General features: G+C 53.4%; 1 protein-coding gene across 12 annotated transcripts in view; it reads left to right on the top strand.

Moving 5' to 3' along the window:
* Positions 1-16,688, top strand: part of NSD2 (nuclear receptor binding SET domain protein 2) — a 74,399-nt gene that overhangs the window by 32,180 nt on the left and 25,531 nt on the right. For all 12 annotated transcript variants that reach the window (XR_003795638.1, XR_003795639.1, XR_003795640.1 and 9 more), the window contains 5 exons: positions 1,413-1,579; positions 2,079-2,561; positions 10,710-10,854; positions 13,182-13,300; positions 15,549-15,630. Coding sequence is in view for 7 of the 12 variants with exons in the window: in XM_029235947.1 (XP_029091780.1) it covers positions 1,413-1,579; positions 2,079-2,561; positions 10,710-10,854; positions 13,182-13,300; positions 15,549-15,630 (996 nt within the window). In the remaining 5 variants the exon portion in view is untranslated. The remainder of the gene's footprint in view (positions 1-1,412; positions 1,580-2,078; positions 2,562-10,709; positions 10,855-13,181; positions 13,301-15,548; positions 15,631-16,688) is intronic.

The raw sequence follows: 16,688 nt of genomic DNA, 5'->3' as shown, positions 1-16,688 counted from the left end.
GCAAGCGGGGGCTACTCTTCGTTGCAGTGCACGGGCTCTAGGCACACGGACTTCAGTAGTTGTGGCACACAGGCTTCAGTAGTTGTGGCGCATGGCCTCAGTAGTTGTGGCTTGCGGGCTCTAGAGTGCAGGCTCAGTAGCTGTGGCGCATGGGCTTAGTTGCTCTGCAGCATGTGGGATCTTCCCGGACCAGGGCTTGAACCCGTGTCCCCTGCTTTGGCAGGCGGATTCTTAACCACTTTGCCACCAGGGAAGCCCCAAGCTTTCTTCTTGAGTTTTATTTTCATGACTGTATTTTAAAATTTCTCGTAGTGCTTTCTTTGTCTTTGTTCTCTTCTCATAGCAAACTAGAGTTCCCCTCTGTCAGGTGTCATCTCTTCCTGGCATAGTGTCTGTGGTCCTGCAGAGACTGTTTGTTTCTGTGTGTTTTGGAATCATTCATGTTAGAGGCTTCTCTGGGTCCTGCGGGGGCAGACCTTGGCGCTGCGCTTGTGTCTGAGATGGCTGCACTCAGCTGCCTGCAGCCCATGTGTAGGGAGACTGCTAGCTTATCTTACAGGGTCTGGCTGGCTGGTGGTCGCTTAGTTGGGGGAAGCTCCAACTTTTGGAGAAAAGACACAGTGGAGAGGTTTTTCCTCTGGTGCGCGGGTTCTGTAGGAAGTGTCCTGTGATATTTTGTGGCCAGTGCTCTGTGTGAGGGAACAGGGACTGGCATTTCCCCAGTGGAAATCTGCCTTTCTTCCCCACCTTGGCACAGAGGTCTGACCTTTGAACCAGCTGTTTTCAACCTCACTCCACCCCAGCCGAATCTGGCACTCCTCCTTCTGGGTTTGGGGACCAGGTTCCTTCTGTCTGCACTGAGAATGTGGCTGCTTCTTCCTGCTAAGAGTAACAGCGGTGCACGTGTGAGGGGTTACTCTGTGGCCTCATGGCTGCCCTGGGAGGTCATCGATGCCCTTGTTCCCCCTCTGAGCGCCGTGAGTGAGTGGCCGGCCCAGGGCCACCCGGCTGGTATGTGGGAGGGCTGGGATTTGAACCCAGGCTGTGAACAGTAGCCTGTGTCCCCTCACTGCTGCCCGGTCCCCTTTTGCTGTTGTCCTCTCTCGTCTTATTTATTTGGGGTCTTCTTCAGTGGCTCTTGGAAGGGAGGGGATGAGGAGTGAATCTGGTCAGCATTCTTTCCCAGTCGGTCTTGCCTCATCTAAGTCTCGTAAATGTGTTTCCCCTTTTGGGGTGGAGTGTGGTGGGGAGAAAAAGAGCAGGACTTATTTTGAGGTTAACGGATTCCAACAGCACCCAATAAAGCAACTTCAAAGCAGCTCCTAACTTTATATCAGTAATTATTAATAGATTTGCCTAATTTCATCCCAAATTCCAACTTTCAAGTTCTAACATTTTATTTTAAAAACTAGGTCAGAAAAAGAGTGCACGCCAGTATCACGTACAGTTCTTTGGTGATGCCCCAGAAAGAGCTTGGATATTTGAGAAGAGCCTTGTAGCTTTTGAAGGAGAAGGACAGTTTGAAAAATTATGCCAGGAAAGTGCCAAGCAGGCACCCACGAAAGCTGAGAAAATTAAGGTGATAGATGTTCCTTAAGTATAATTTTAGACCAAAACTTTTATTTCTATTCTTAATTATTTATCTTGTTTTGAACTTGTGGTTGGTTGAAATGTTGTAACGGCTTCTTATGTCTGTCACTGTTTACTTTTGCCAAGTGTGCTGTGTTATACAATATGGCAGGTTTCTTTAGAGACACAGGTTATCCTTTTTACTCCTTTGATGACTCCCAGAGATAATTTGTTTTATAATTTTTGTTTTCCTTTATATATATCTATATATAAACATGTATATAATATTATATATGAGGGTTAGTTAAATGTAATTGGAATTGATTTCTAGTTTAAAGAAACAGTAGAGTTTTACTGGTCTGAACTCTGTCAAAAACCTTCGAGTTAATGGGTTTTTGTAGTTTTTGATTTCTATATTTATCTGAAATTCTAAAAGTATTCTTCTTTAAAGTGGGTTAACTTTTATGTTTATATAATGAAACTTACAATGTCTTATGTTCTCTTTTCAGCTGTTGAAACCTATTTCAGGGAAATTGAGGGCCCAGTGGGCAATGGGCATCGTTCAGGCAGAAGCAGCTGCAAGCATGTCCGTAGAGGAGAGGAAAGCCAAGTTCACCTTCCTTTACGTGGGGGACCAGCTCCATCTCAACCCCCACGTGGCCAAGGAGGCAGGCGTTGCTGTGGAGTCTCTGGGAGAAATGGTTGGGTCCTCAGGAGTCAGGGAAGAAGCTGCCGACAGCCCGAAGTCCACGAGGGAAGAGGGCGTTCCTGTCAAGAGGAGGCGGAGAGCCCAGCTGTCCTGCTCTGCTGAGAACCAAGACAGTGACCCGGGGACAGGAAAGAACACGCCTCAAAAGATGGCAGAGGCCGAGCCCAAGCGAGGAGTGGGGTCTCCTCCAGGGAGGAAGAAGGCCATGGCCTCCACTCCGAGAAGCAGGAAGGGTGATGCGGCGTCCCAGTTTCTGGTCTTCTGTCAAAAGCACAGGGACGAGGTCGGTGTTGTGATGGCTTCTGAGCTGTTGTGTTTTCATTCTGGGGAGCTTCTGTATTTGAGGGGCATCCCTTGCAGTGCAGAGTCACCTGTTTCGCAACATTATCAGCACAGTCTGTGGCGAGCCTTCTGTAGATCTTAGATCTAATACGCAGGTGTTGTTAGGGAGCGGCCATTTTAACTCTTGGGAGCAAGGATATTTACCTTTGCGCTCCGGGTTATGAAAATACTCCCACAGGGACAGCGGGAGGCAGGCTGCTTGTTGCTGGAAGCTCGGCCTTATCCTGGACGTCTGGTCCTGGGCTAGCGTCTTCTCCAGGAGGCGGTTACAGAACCTCACGCAGCCGCTGGCGCCATGGCGTTTGAAGGGCAGTACTGTGTCAATGACGAAGACATTTGACTAGTGTTCTTAATCATTTTTATAGAATAAACCGTCTCTTTGGACATGGTCCGGGCTTGATTCCATTGTAAGGAACTAAAGAGATTAGGCTGCCATCTTTGGTTCTTCACTGTTACTTGAAGTGAGTGGGTTGGTGGGACTTTTCTCAGGAATGTAAGGCAGGTGTAATGTTAGAAAATCTGTTATTGTGATTTGCTGTCGCACATTAAATGATCATCTCAGTAGGTGGAGAAAAGGCATTTGATAAAAGCCACGCAACTTGTGGGATCTTAGTTCCACAACCAGGGGTTGAACCTGGACCGTTGGCAGTGAGAGTGCAGAGTCCTAACCACTGGACCATCAGGGAATTCTCCAGAAGTCATTGTTTGTTTGTTTGTTTGAATTTATTTATTTTTGGCTGCATTGGGTCTTTGTTGCTGCATGCGAGCTTTCTCTAGTTGCGGCGAGCAGGGGCTACCCTTTGTTGCGGTGCACGTGCTTCTCATTGTGGTGGCTTCTCCTGTTGCGGAGCACAGGCTCTAGAGCGCAGGCTCAGTAGTTGTGGTGCACGGGCTTAGTTGCTCCGCGGCACGTGGGATCTTCCTGGACCAGGGCTCGAACCCCTGTCCCCTGCATTGGCAGGCGGATTCTTAACCAGTGCGCCACCAGGGAAGTCCCAAGTCATTGCTTTTTGATACACACACAGCAAGCCAGGATTAGAAGGGAACTTCCTTTAATCTGCTGAAGGGTGATTATCAGAAACTTTAAGCATCACACGTATTGAAGGAACTGTAGAAGCATTCTCTCTCTACTCATGAACAAAGCAGGATACCCTTCTGTCACCACTGACATTAGATGTTGTAGTGAAAGTACTGGCAGTACAGTAAGAGGAGAAAAAAATAGAGAGGGCTGACTGTAAAGGAGGCGGTGCATGTGGAGGCTCAAGGGAGTGTACAGGAGACCTTGAGACTCAGGAAGAGTTCCCAGCACCGGGAGAGATGAGAGCAACACACAGAGAGGAAGTGGAACGCCAAAAATGTGGTGTCTGTGATAGTAACAAAATAAGGTACCAAGGGATAAATATGACAAAATACGTCTAACTTTGGAGAAAAATGACTGGTATTTTAGCAGACCTGAACAGAGATAAATAGGAGGCGCACGGTGTTCAGAACGGTGTTCTGGAGTCGGCGTTGTCATCTCTCCTCTGTTAGACTGTAAATCCAGTATCATCCTGGGAGAACTCCCAAAAGGAATTTCTTTGCTTTTTTAAGTAGACGCTAGCATAGCCACGTTTGAAGAGAAGCGCAGCCGGAGGACTTGCCCTACACAGAGGAAGTTCTGTTACCGAAAACTGCACAGAGCAGAACGCAGAAGCAGACTCGCAAGCGTGTGGAGGCAGATGGGAGAGGACTGCTGGCCAGCTGAGTGGGCCGGCTGCTCAGGACAGGCACTGGGACCGCACCGGTGAGGTCAGAGCTCGGCCGCCACGGGAGAAGAGCTTTGTCTCTTTGTGGGGGAGGGTTTCTTAAGGCAGACTGATCATAAAGGAGCTGCGTTAAAATGAAATGAAAGCTATATGTGCAGAGCTCAAGCGACCCTGAAGGACAGAGTGGAAAGGCTTTGAGAAGGACAGTTTACAGAAGAACCTGGATGGCCAGTGAGTTCACAAAGAGAGGCTGCTGAGCCCGGGAACAGCAGGGAACCTCGTGTCGCGGTCATGGTGAGGCGAGTGGGCACAAGCCCAGCGCCTCTGTGGTCAAGGAGATGAAGCCACGGGGGGATCCCCATGCAGGGCTGGCAGAGGATCACTCCTTACACCGAGTTTCAAGAGAAGTTTGGCACTGTCCGGTGAAATTGAAGATGCACATTCTCTTTGTCTTGCAATTTCACCGCAAGGTGTTTACCCTTGAGGAGTTTTGCCCTCGCGCCCAAGGAGGCAGCACAGTGCTCAGAGCTGTAAGATGCTGTGGAAGGAATGACAGATGGTGGCATGTCCTGCCACGTAACTCTAGACTTACTGCACGTCCAGGAGGAGAGTAAGTTGCTGAAGGATGTGCAGATCCCGTCACCGAAAGTATGAAAAGTGCAACATACCCACTGTTTTGTTTGGCCTACCTGCCTACCTGCGTCCACGCAGAGTCCGGGTGTAGCTCCAGGTCCGTGCCTCTGTCCAGGTGCTGACACCTGGTGGGGATCTGTGGGTGGGGACCAGCCGGAGCATGGAGCAGTGTGCACTTACCGCGCCGGGCCTGCTGTGAGTGAGGTGCGAGCTGTAAGGTCAGGCTGTGCGACACCCGTGTTTGAAGCTGGACCCCCATCACGCCTGGGGAGGAGCCCTGCTCTCAGACGCCGGGAGCAGGGCGTGGCCGTGACAGCTCAGCACCGCCAGCCGGCTGCACTCGGCCTCTTCCTGATCCCTGCGTATCTCCGCGCAATCTCCACTCGTTTGAAAGTGTGAAAGAGAATTCAGACCACTTTCCAAAGACCACCCATTTTACTTCTGCGGAACCAACTTGCTCTCCATCAACCCTTCCAGCACTGCGAGACGTACCAAGAAGTTTATCACTGTGGAGATTGCTCACGAGCTGTACGCCAGAGGCAGCCGCGTGGGGCTGTGCTGTGCACCCAGACCCCCTGCAGCTCACAGCACAGCCTCTCTGCCTCTGAGCATCCCTCCAGAGCCCATTCTGCACAGCTTTGCCATGGGCATCATGCTCAGTGCAAACACCAAACTGAAGGTGCACAGTTACAGTTCAGTTCTGCTGCCTCTCCCCGGTCTTTGTGGGGGGTGAGCGCCATGAGCCCTTCCCCTCCTGTCTGGGTTTGGGTGCTGGTGGGCTTTGATAATTCCATGTTGTCAGAAAAGTGATGGCTGCTAGGATATTCTTTACCTGTTATTAACAAGTGTGTTTGTGGTGATGAGTAATTCTAGACTTGAATTGAGGAAGCTGCTCCCTGATTCCATCCTGTAGAATAATCTGGGTCTTTCTAGGGGTTTCTTTTTGGAGAGTGGTGGTGCACCCAAGGATGGTTTCTGTTTGGTTGGTAATTGTTAATCAGTGGCCAGCCCTTGAGGGACAGAGTGGGGGGAGCCTCCTTTTCTGGGGTCACTAGATAGAAGACTGTGACTGTCAAGGACATTTGGCTGCCACTTGCCTCCTTTTTTTTGCTGCACATTTCCAGCTTTCTTCTTGCAAATGAAGAGCTTCTTGAAACGGGTTGAGCTCTTTGTTAACACGTTTTGATGGTCCGTCTTCGTCCAGCAGGCTTAGCTTGGACGTGCAGCTCCCTCTGCTCCTGAATGCCGCTCCAGGGGCCGGAGGTGGGGGAGAGGCATGTGCTGGGAGACGGGTCCGTGGCCTGTGAGGAGCTGGCGGGGCTGGTGGACAGCTGCCAGCAGCCGTGCCGTGCCCGTGTGTGGTTTGCACACGAGGAGGTGAGAGCGGCTGGGTGAGGCCTCCCGCGAGGGGAGAGAGTTTACTAAAGCACCAGTGTTGGTAGCACTTTTATCAGCAGGTGTTTTTCGCCTCAGTTTCCGATTTCTGAAGCCTCTTGCCACCTTCTCTGACCCTGATTTTTACAGCTTCATTAGAGTTGCACCCCTGTTTTAGGTCTCAGCTCTGCTTGAACATTTGTGTTCGGTGTCTGTTGCCGCGTAACAGGTCACCGCAAAGCTTAGTGCCTTAAGAGAGCAACACGCATTGCTTGTCTTGGTGTCTCTGGGTCGGGAGTTTGGGAGCAGCTCAGCTGGGTGGTGCTGCCTCAGGGTCTCTCATGAGGTCGCAGTTAGGGTGTCAGCTGGGGCTGCAGCGTCATCTGAAGGCCGGAGTGGGCCAGAGGACCTTCCTGCAAGGTGCCGCTCTCCACTCGGAGGCCAGTCGTGCCCCCAGCAGGTGGTCACAGGGGGCAGGTGGAGGCCTTCTATGCCCTAGACTTGGAAGTCCTGTGTGGCCGCGTCTGCACCGTCCAGTGGCTCTGCCGGATGGCAGGAGGGAGGCCCGGGGACTGAGGCGGGGCTCGCGGGAGGCTCTCAGAAGACGTGTGAGGAGGCCGGGGGTGGGGCGAGCAACCTCTGAGGAGCCCACAGCGTCCCGGGTCGTGCTGGTGACATTTTAGCTGTGTGGGTTTGTGGGTATTTGGTTTTCCATATATTTTTTTTTCCCAAGGAGTGGAAAGGCTTTAATGAACATTACAAAGGGACGGGGTGAGGGGGACACAAACCCCCAATCCAGCCTTTGTTGCCCATTTCAGCGGCTGAGGAGGAGGGGAGGGGCTCCACCCTGCTTAGCTGTTCCCAGGCCCAGAGGCAGCTGGAGGGCAGTCCCTGCAAGTCTCCCCTCCCCATGGGAGGGGCTGAGTGCTGCCGGAGCCGGGAGGCCTGAGGCAGCCAGCCGACCTCCAAGGTCAGGGGAGGCCCAGGACCAGGCAGGGGAGTCAGAGGTTGGAAGGGTAGATGGACTGAACAGATGGGGCAGCTCTTGGGTCCCCAGACAGCATTGTCATAGAGGGGCCAGGGCCTGCTGGCTCCAGGGACCGAGACCCTCACAAAAGAACAGCCCCCCTCCCCCTGATCAGCAATGGACAGGAGAAGGTCTGAGGGACAAGAGAGGACAGGGGCCTGGGTGAGCAGAGGAGGAAGAGCCGCGGGCGCGGGCAGGGTGGGACCTGCGGCTCCTGCTGGCGATGAGGTTGGTGGTGGGGCGAGCGATGCTGCCTGTCGGGGTCCAGGACTCGTCGACACAGATGCGCCCGTTGCAGTTGGGTGTTCAGCTTCTGGGCGAGCTTGTGGGCAGCCTTGCGGCCCGCCGAGCCTGTCGGCGTGTGGTCGGGCTTTTTCTGAGGCATCTTCCGGGGGCTGCCCTTGCTCTTGGCCAGAGGCTGTGCTTGGACACCTACTGTGGAAGTGTCCACCAGGACAACCACCGCCTCCCCCAGCCGCGTGCGGGCGTCTCACCACCTCGCTCCACGCGGGGCCTGCTTCCCCCGACCCCCTCCTCCCCTGCGGGCGCCGCGCCTGGGCTCGAGGCTGCCAGGCGGCTGTGCCTGCGCCAGCCGTGGTGACTGCTGCTTGTCCGTACTGTTGTGTGTCTCAAACGGTTTATCAGAAACACAGCGGTGGCCGCGGTGGAGCGCTCCGCGTGTTGGAGACCTTGCCAGTACGCTGTAGTGAGGAACCGTTCGGCTCTCGTGACAGCACAGCGAGCCCTGTCTCCTGGCTGAGCGCGAGGAGGTGAAGCCACCCCTCCGCAGTGAAGTGACACAGGCGGGAGGCAGACCGGGACCCGGCCCCGACTGTGCCCGCGTGCAGAGCCTGTAGCGGTTGTGCTGTGTGGCGTCCTCATGAGACCTGTGCGTTGGGGTGAGCGGTCGTGGCCCTCGTGGGCCCAGCAGAGGTGAGGGTGAAAACGCCTGGGCGCTCCCAGGAGGCGGGCACCGCGGGCCGGCGGCAGCTGTGGCCGGTGCATCTCCTGTCCTGGCGGAGCGCTGCTTGCATGGGTGCGAGCGGGCAGCGCCGGGCTGAGAGCTGAAAGGACGCCTGCAGCCGGCCTGCGGAGGGGGAGGTCTCCGGGCGCGTGGGCCCATGCAGTCAGCGGGTCCAGCCTGCTGTGCGCCCAGCCTGCGGGCGGCCGTCCGGCGTCTGGCTCAGGCGCACGGGTGCGGGCTGACGGGAGTGGGTGCACCTCTGCCTGGCTGGCGCGCAGCGGCAGGAGTCCCACCCGTGGCGGCCTGGGCTGGGGGCCCTCTGGGATGGAGCGTCAGCAGTGAGCGGACAGGATGGAGAGCCAGGAAGGGTGGGCGGGCACAGGACGTGCAGGAGCGGAGCTGGCCAGCCCGGCACGGGCTTCAGGTGCGAGGGGCAGGGTGACCTCCGGGGCTTCGGAGTCCTGTTTGGGGAAGCAGCTGCGAGCACTTACATTACCCTTCATTCTGATCGGGGATGCTGTGGCCTGGGCTGGGCGACAGCCCCGCAGACGCATGTGCTGTGCTCCAGGAGCCTTGGATCTGCAGCTCTGCGTGGAAACCTTTGCCGCGAGGGTCTCAGATCTTTGATGCTGGAAGTGTTGGGGGCCGCGGGTGGGGTGGCAGGCAGGCTGGGCGGGAGGGGAGGGTGCCCCAAGTTGAGAGGAGAGAGCAGGTGTGTGTGGGGCTGGAGACACCCAGGCAGGCGCAGGATGGGAACAGGGACGCCCGGGGGAGCGTGGGAGCCGGAGCCGGGCTTTGACGTGCAGAGTTGTTGGGGTGCTGGTGTCTGGCAGGGCCAAGGTGGGCTTGTTGAGGCGCGGGGACCCTGGAGGCCGTAGGAAGCCATCTGTGGGGCGGAGTTGTGGATTGGGGCTTGCGTTTGGGGGCAGAGGTTGCCGTGTTGGCTGGGCAAGTAGTAGGTCCAGTTGGTGACAGGTACCAACCCACTGATGAAGTGTCACGGTAAGTCCATCACAGAGGGCAGTGGAGACACACCTTCCCTTACCCAGGTTACTTCTCAGAGCTGTGGCGGACGAGCCACATTGAACCTGGGGTCTGGCTCCCAAGCCAGCAGCCAGTGCTCGGATGCAGTCGGCAAAGCTTTCTTGGAAGGGCCTGGGGCACAGAGGTCTCTGTTGCACTTCCTCCGCTCTGCTGTCGTAGCCTGAAAACAGCCACGGAGGACTTGGGAGTTCATGCCTGCGGCCGAGTTCAGAGAAGATTTTACTGTGGGCATTGATGCTCGAATTTCCTCTAATTATCATGTGCTATGAAATATTTCTCCTCTGATTTTTTTTTTTTTTTTTTTTTTTTTTGCCACGCCGTGTGGCTTGCGGGATCTTAGTTCCCTGACCAGGGATTGAACCCGCGCCCTCAGCAGTGAAAGTGCTGAGTCCTAACCATTGGACCATCGGGGGTTCCCCGATTTTTTTCAACATTTAAAAATGTTAACTCAATTCTTAGTTCATAGGCCGTACGAAAATAGGAAGGTGGGTCAGATCTGCTCTGTGGCTGCGGTTTATGGACCTCGCACCCTGCTATTGGTGGTCCTCAAAGTCGGGGCACATTAGAACCCATGGGAAACCTTTAAAATAGCAGAAGCAGGTCCGCTGGGTTGGAGCGGCCTTGGCAGGGACCTGAGCACCATAGTTTTACACCCTACCCCCTCCCGCCGCTACACACACCACCGATTATCACAGTGCACGGCCCAGACCCACTCCTCACAGCCCGGTGACGGGGCTCTTCTTGGAGACCTTGTGAAGATGCGCGTCCCCGGAGCGGGGCCTGAGGATCTGCATTTCCCGTGTGCTGCAGGGCCGGGGAGCTCTGTGTCCCGGCTGTGAGGAGTGGCTGTCTCAGGGCGCAGCGGGGCGGGGTCCTTGGCCACGTCTACGCCCTCCCGAGCGCGGACCTGAAAGGAAGAGGGTTGGTGCTACAGCCAGCGAGAAAACCAGCCAAGGGCTCGCCCCTGCACCCAGAGGTGGTGTTTCCACCTGCTGGCTACTCAAGGCTGCCTAGGAAATTGCAAGTTACCAACAGTTTAGTGATTTTGGAAAAGTGTACTTTTTCTCTTATCACTTATCATTGCCTGCATTTACACAAGTACAGCTGGAATTGTTTCCACCAGCGCTGTTTTCAATGAGTTACAACATCAGTTAAACACTGTTTTTTGTTTGAAGCCTTTATGGGACGTAGTTCCATGACGTGGAAGTGAGAGCACCACGTGCTGAGTAGCCAGGGGCCGTGCGCCGCGTTGTGTGAGTTCGGGCGTCCAGCCTTCCTATCGCACCTTTCCTGTGTCCGCAGGTTGTCGCTGAGCACCCGGACGCCTCTGCCGAGGAGATTGAAGAGCTGCTTGGATCCCAGTGGAATATGCTCAACGAGAAACAGAAAGCACGCTATCACACCAAGTTTGCCCTCATGGCCCCGTCCCCGTCTGAAGAAGACTCTGGTAACCGTAGCTCTGTGCTCATGTCCTCTGCGTAGCCGTGGTGTGTGCCGTGTGGCGGCCTGCGCTCCGGCTCTGACCCGAGTGCAGCGGTCACAGTAAAGCAACCTCCGCTGCCTGGTCTCCTTGCTCGTTGTCGCCAGAGCTGTTCCGTGATCCTCTGTGGCCCTGCGGGCCCCTCGCTCTCCTGCCCTTGCAGCCTGTATGGGAGGTGTGGTGAGGGAGCAGAAGGGAGGCACGGAGTCCAGGCGGCCTCCAGGGCCGAGGCTCACGTGACGGGCCGGGGTCAGACCTCAGGCCTTTGTCCTGCAGCGAGGCTGCCGTCCCGGCTGGGGCTGCGCCTGCACCTCGTGGGGGGCTTCCCACCGTGGGCGGGCGCTCTGGCCCTGGGGCTGGCCGTTCATGGCCTGTTGGCCTGAGAGCTCACAGGGTGAGGAGGGTGACCGTGGACTGATGTTGAATGTGGGTAGCCTCTGGTTCTTTTCTTAGGCCTTCAGGGCGAAAAAACAAAAAGTGCCGCTCTGCCCTGGGCTATGGTAAGAGAAGGGAGGCTTAATGCTGTGAGCCCTGGGGAAGAGAGGTCACCACGGTTGGGTGTGTCCTCCCTGCCTGTGGGAAACTGACACTTGTAATGGGAAGATAGGTGTGATGTGTTTGGGCATACAAAAGAATTCTGCATCTCTCAAGGCTCGTCATTGAAGAGTTGTGCAGAGGCCTCCAGACCTGCCTGACAGGGTGCTTCGTGGGCACGAGCTTCGTGGGCACGAGCTCGGTCAGCACCGAGGTGGCCTACATCCGTGTTGCCTTCCTGTTCTGTTCGCACGTGTTCCCATCTCGATTTTAGGGCTTTCTAGAACTCCACAGCAACCATCTAATGATATCAATAGTGAACGTCATTCAAGTTGTTCAGGGTTTGTTGCGAATACTACGATTTAGAATAGGGAGGATGTTTAGGATTTGTGTATTTTCTTTAAAAGGCAAAAAGTTTACCAGACTCTATCAGTACGCTAAGTCTAGAAAAGTGTCCCTTTCAGTGACTGCTGATTTAAGAATAGTCAGGTTTTACTGAAGCCAGATTCACCTTATCCTTGAAGAGCGAGTGTGACTTGATTGTGTGTCCCGCTTTGTCACCATCCCGAGTACTTGGCAGACAGGAGCATGGGTGGTCCCTGCCCCCAGTGTGTGTAAGGTGTGTGTTTGCCCTGCAGGCCTTGAGCCCTCCCTCTCAGGGACCCCAAGATGATGGGCCAGGCCATGGTGTCAGCTGTCCCATCCTTTCAGTGTCAGGAATTCAGACAGATGCCCATCTTGCTCATCTCTGTAAGAAACGACCGCTGCCTCATCCCGACACAGGGGGAGGAACTTAATGTAGAGGGCGAAGGACTACAACTTCAACTCCCTTGGGGGCTGTACCTAGTGCATACGTGCCGAGGAGGTGCTGGCAGGCCCGTGGATCCACAGCCATCGCTCCACAGGCCTCTCCTGGTGTTCCCCTGAGGCCGGTCCAGAGCTTAGTGAAGGCCACTCTCAGGCCGGCTTATGCCAGTCTGGTACTGGCAGCTGGTGAGGCCAGCGCTCCGATTCTGCTCTTCTCTTGCAATGTTGGGCCTGGACCTGAGGCGGAGCCCCGGGCCCGTATCAGCCCAGGGCTGCTGGACGCAGGGACCTGAGCCTTCTGGCGGGTGTGCTCCGCCCCCCTCCGTAGGGTTTGAGGACAACACTGCCCTCCCAGGAGATGTTTGGTGAACAGTCCAGGAGCAAACCCTGAACCTCTGTAAAGCAGTCCTGCAAATGGAGACACTGGATTTGTGTTAAATAAACCTTGGCGTGTTCAAATTAGTTCTCTCTCTAGAATCTGCATTCTTACTTTACGTCTTGTTTTTCCGTCAGTACTGTTCGGACACCTTAAGTCTCAGATCAGGTGGTCTCCCTGAGGACACCTAACATGTGGCACAGTTAAGCAAGCATGTAGAAGGCACTTAGTCTGCAGACACACATGGATTGTTTCGCTTAAGATGCTTCTTTAAGGAAACGTGTTAACGGATTTTGTAAAAATACTGGGTTATATTTAGATTTAATGCTATAGTACATTAAAGTGTAACAGATACCAATATAATAATCCCTAGATGAGATAAGGATTTTCTACTTGCCATTTGGAAAGTGCAGAGAGATTTGACCTGTGGTACTTAGGCCCTGAGGAAATGAACAGGGTTTCAGGAGGCCCGTCACTGCTGGATCTACACGCTGAAGGCGCTGGGCAGCTGCTCAGTGCTCTAGAGGACAGCTTGTGGAGGGTTTTTCATGTAAGTTTCCCCCATCCCCATTCCAAGGTAACTTAAATGGGAAAAAAAGAAACCACACGAAGAGGACACAGGACCCTGTAGAAGATGCTGAAGTTGAGGACGCTCCCAGGAAGAGACTCAGGACCGACAGGCACAGTCTTCGGAAGGTAATTACGTCCTGGGTGGGCCTGGCTGCGGGAACCAGTTCCCCCGGGCCACAGGCGGGATGCGGGGAGGCGTCCTCTGCAGGCGTCAGCTGGAGGCTGGGGCTGGCTTTCCCCTTGGAGCTTCCTCAAGAAGGCCGCTGAGGAGAGCAAGTTTTTATCTGCCAGGGAATTTAACACATCCCAACACTGAATAATTCTTGATGTTCAGATTCAACAAAATTGTGTACTTAAAATGACTCTTGAATGTAGGGCATATTATTCAGTGTATAAATAATGAGTTGACAGGAGAACATCAAAATCCACTGTGTGTTATTTTTCATAAGAAGTTTAAAAATCCATTAAAGGCATTGAGATAGGTTTTATGAACTCATTCCATTTATCAGTAATTCATATTATTATTTACTTAATGTGAATACTAAGCAGGCTCTGTAGGCCTGTTTGATACAACAAAAAAGAATTGATGTAAAGGCCCAGCTTTTGTAAAGGCAGCCACAGGACCTCACAGCTCTAGCCGGTGCCAGCCAGTGTCAAGGGGCAGAGCTTGCCTGGTACCTGGAGGAGCATGAAACTGACCAAGGGTCAGACCTTCAGAGGACCTGTATTGTCGTGTCTGGCACGCGTGCTCGTGCGTGTAGAGAACGTGGGCTCTGCCAGTGCGCTCTGCGATTTGGACGCCCGGTTAACCTGTTCGTGAACTGAGAGGTTAGACTTTGTACCTTACATTTGAGTTTATGTTTATTTAATAGTAGTTCTGGCAGTGTAGCTGTACTCTGATTTATGATTTTGATTATAACTTCAAACTCTTCCCCTTTTTTTTTTTTTTTTTTTGGCTGCACCGTGCGGCTTGTGGGATCCTAGTTTCCCCAACCAGGGATCAAACCCGGGCCCTTGGCAGTGAAAGTGTGGAGTCCTAACTACTCGACAGCCAGGGAATTCCCCAAACTGTCTTTTACTCGTCTAAATTGAGAAGTTCTTTTTATTGTTTTATTTCGAAGAATGGAAAATAAATCTCACATATTGCTCAAGCATAAATACGTGGCCATCACGTCATCTGTCTTATTTCTTTAAAGGTATATTTGCAGTTCAGGAGAGCAGGCAGGCCCTGCCCCATTTTCACAGACAGGAGAGCGCTCTCCCGGGGCACCTGTCAGGTGTCCAGCAATGAGCTAGGTAATGAGCTAGGTAACACTGACGTGTGCAATTACCTGGGAGCACATATTCAGTTTCTCCTCTGGCCGCCTGCCGTTGAAGTGGTCCTTTACTGGCAGTCATGCTGACACTGGTTGCTTTGAAATATTTGTATAAAGGATTTACCTAAAAAAAAAAAAAAAATGTGTGTGACCCTGGACATTTGAAATACCGAAATTCACATTAAGGAGCTAGACAGAAATTTTACCAGCTGGTAGCTCAGGAAATAGCACATGATTTCTAAAGAGGGTAGTGTTTAGTTTGATGTTTATAAACCCAAGTTTATAAGCCGTATCAGGTGTAAGTCCTAATATGCTTTGAGCCCTTGGATGGGCCAGGTAGCATTCCCAGTGCTGGGCACCTGTTACTTTGTCCCCGGTCTTGTGACCCATCCCTGCTGGAGTCCGGGGCAAACTCGGCCTCCTGGGCGGCAGGGTGGCTGTGAGGCAGTGGTGCCCCAGTGCTGTCCAGACTACGTTGTTTGAATTCTGAGCGCTAGACCAATCTTCATGATAGTTTTGTGTGTGTGCTATTTTTCTGTTGTGAAACGTGCTTTCGGATGATCTTTGTTTGTGAGCTTTGTCCGGGGCTTATCTCAGGATTGGAAATGGTCCGCCTGGTGGGCTGGAGCTAACCAGGCGCACTTCTCATGGACTGGGCTCCCCTAGGGCAGAAGTGGCGCTCCCTCCGGTTCGCTGCACTCTGAACCCAGAGGACGGTTGGTAGCATGTCGAGGAGCCTCATTCGAGGTTCTCAGAGTGGCTGGTTAGGTCCAGGTTGGCCTGGCCCCTGCCCTCCCTCCCAGCAGCTGTCAGAGTGGGGCGGGTGGGCAGGGGAGGATCGGCCCAGTGACGGAGAGGGTGTCAGCTGGGCGGCCACAGCCGCTGACTGTCTGTGCAGAGCACGCCTCCGCAGGAAGACGTTTCTGTCACACGGCTTTTCAGCAGCCTGTGTTCGTTCACAGTGGAGACTTTTCCCCTTTCTTTCCTTTTTCTTTTTCTTTGTTCTCCCTTCCTTCTTTCCTCCCTCTGCCCCCCCCACCACCCCCCTTTTATAACAGAGAGAGACGTTCACAGACAAAACATCCCGCACAGGCTCTTGCAAGGCCATCGAGGCAGCCTCCTCGCTCAAGAGCCAGGCAGGTAATGTGGGCGGCGCTCCTTCCAGGTCCCCTGGGCTGGCGGTGGGCGGCCGGCCTGGTCCTGTCCTCGGGGAGCCCCCCTGGGGGGGGTGGAGCCAGGGATGAGCATGTGAGCAGGAAGCTGGGACCTAGAGGGGGTGGTGGGAGGAGGTTCTCATGCGGTTAAGGGTGAAGTGCTTTAGTGTGAAGTTGTTTTCATGGTCAGCAAGTGTTATTGAAGTCACTTTTCTGCTGACTTCTACTTGGCTTTATTGTTTTCAGTTTAAATTATATTAGAGAAGTGATTCGAATCAGAACTGTCCAGGTTTCTGACTTGATGGTACCAGTTGTTGCTGTATATTCCACTGTTTTTAGTACCCAGTTCTCTATGTATATTAGCTAAAAAGCAAAAGTAATGACTGGTTATTTCTGTTCTACATGTTGAAGAAACTAGCTTAAAATGTTTGTGAAAAATAACTGTCAAAACAATGAAGGGGGAATCAGGTCACTTTTTACCTTTTCATTAATTATCTTTTTGATGTATCTGTCTGGTAGTTCATTAAAGAAAGCTTACCATCTCCAAATCATAATAAGAAAGGAAAATAAAATTCAGAGTAAGTGAAGATTGGAAATGGCTCTGTTTCCCTTATTTTGCATAAAGAGCTGTACTGGTTTTTAAAAATTAATTGAACAGACTGTTTTAAAAAAACAGACGTTTGTGAACAATTTGAACAGAGTGGACATTTGATGATAGAAAGGGTTGTTACTTTTAAGTGTGATAGTGCTGTTGTGGCCGCATTCAAACCTTACGTGCAGAGGTGCTCTAGCTTCCCATGGGTAAAATCACATGTCTGGGATTTGCTGCAGAAGAACCGGCAGGGGGACGCGGCACCAGGCGTGGGTGGACTGGTGTGGCCCAGGTGGTGGGTTGGGGGCCGGGCAGGGGGACCTGACATCAGGCTTGGGTGGACTGGTGTGGCCCAGGCGGGGCTTTGGAGGCGGGGTAGGGGATGTAGCACCAGGCGTGGGTAGACTGGTGTGGCCCAGGCGTGGGTTTGGGGGCCGGGCAGGGGGACGTGG

Source organism: Monodon monoceros, unplaced genomic scaffold (assembly GCF_005190385.1).
Source record: "Monodon monoceros isolate NGI ecotype Baffin Bay Population unplaced genomic scaffold, NGI_Narwhal_1 Super_Scaffold_20, whole genome shotgun sequence".
In the NCBI taxonomy this organism is placed as follows: Eukaryota; Metazoa; Chordata; class Mammalia; order Artiodactyla; family Monodontidae; genus Monodon; species Monodon monoceros.
The sequence above is the reverse complement of the archived record's forward strand: the minus strand, read 5'-3'. Positions and strand labels throughout refer to the sequence as shown.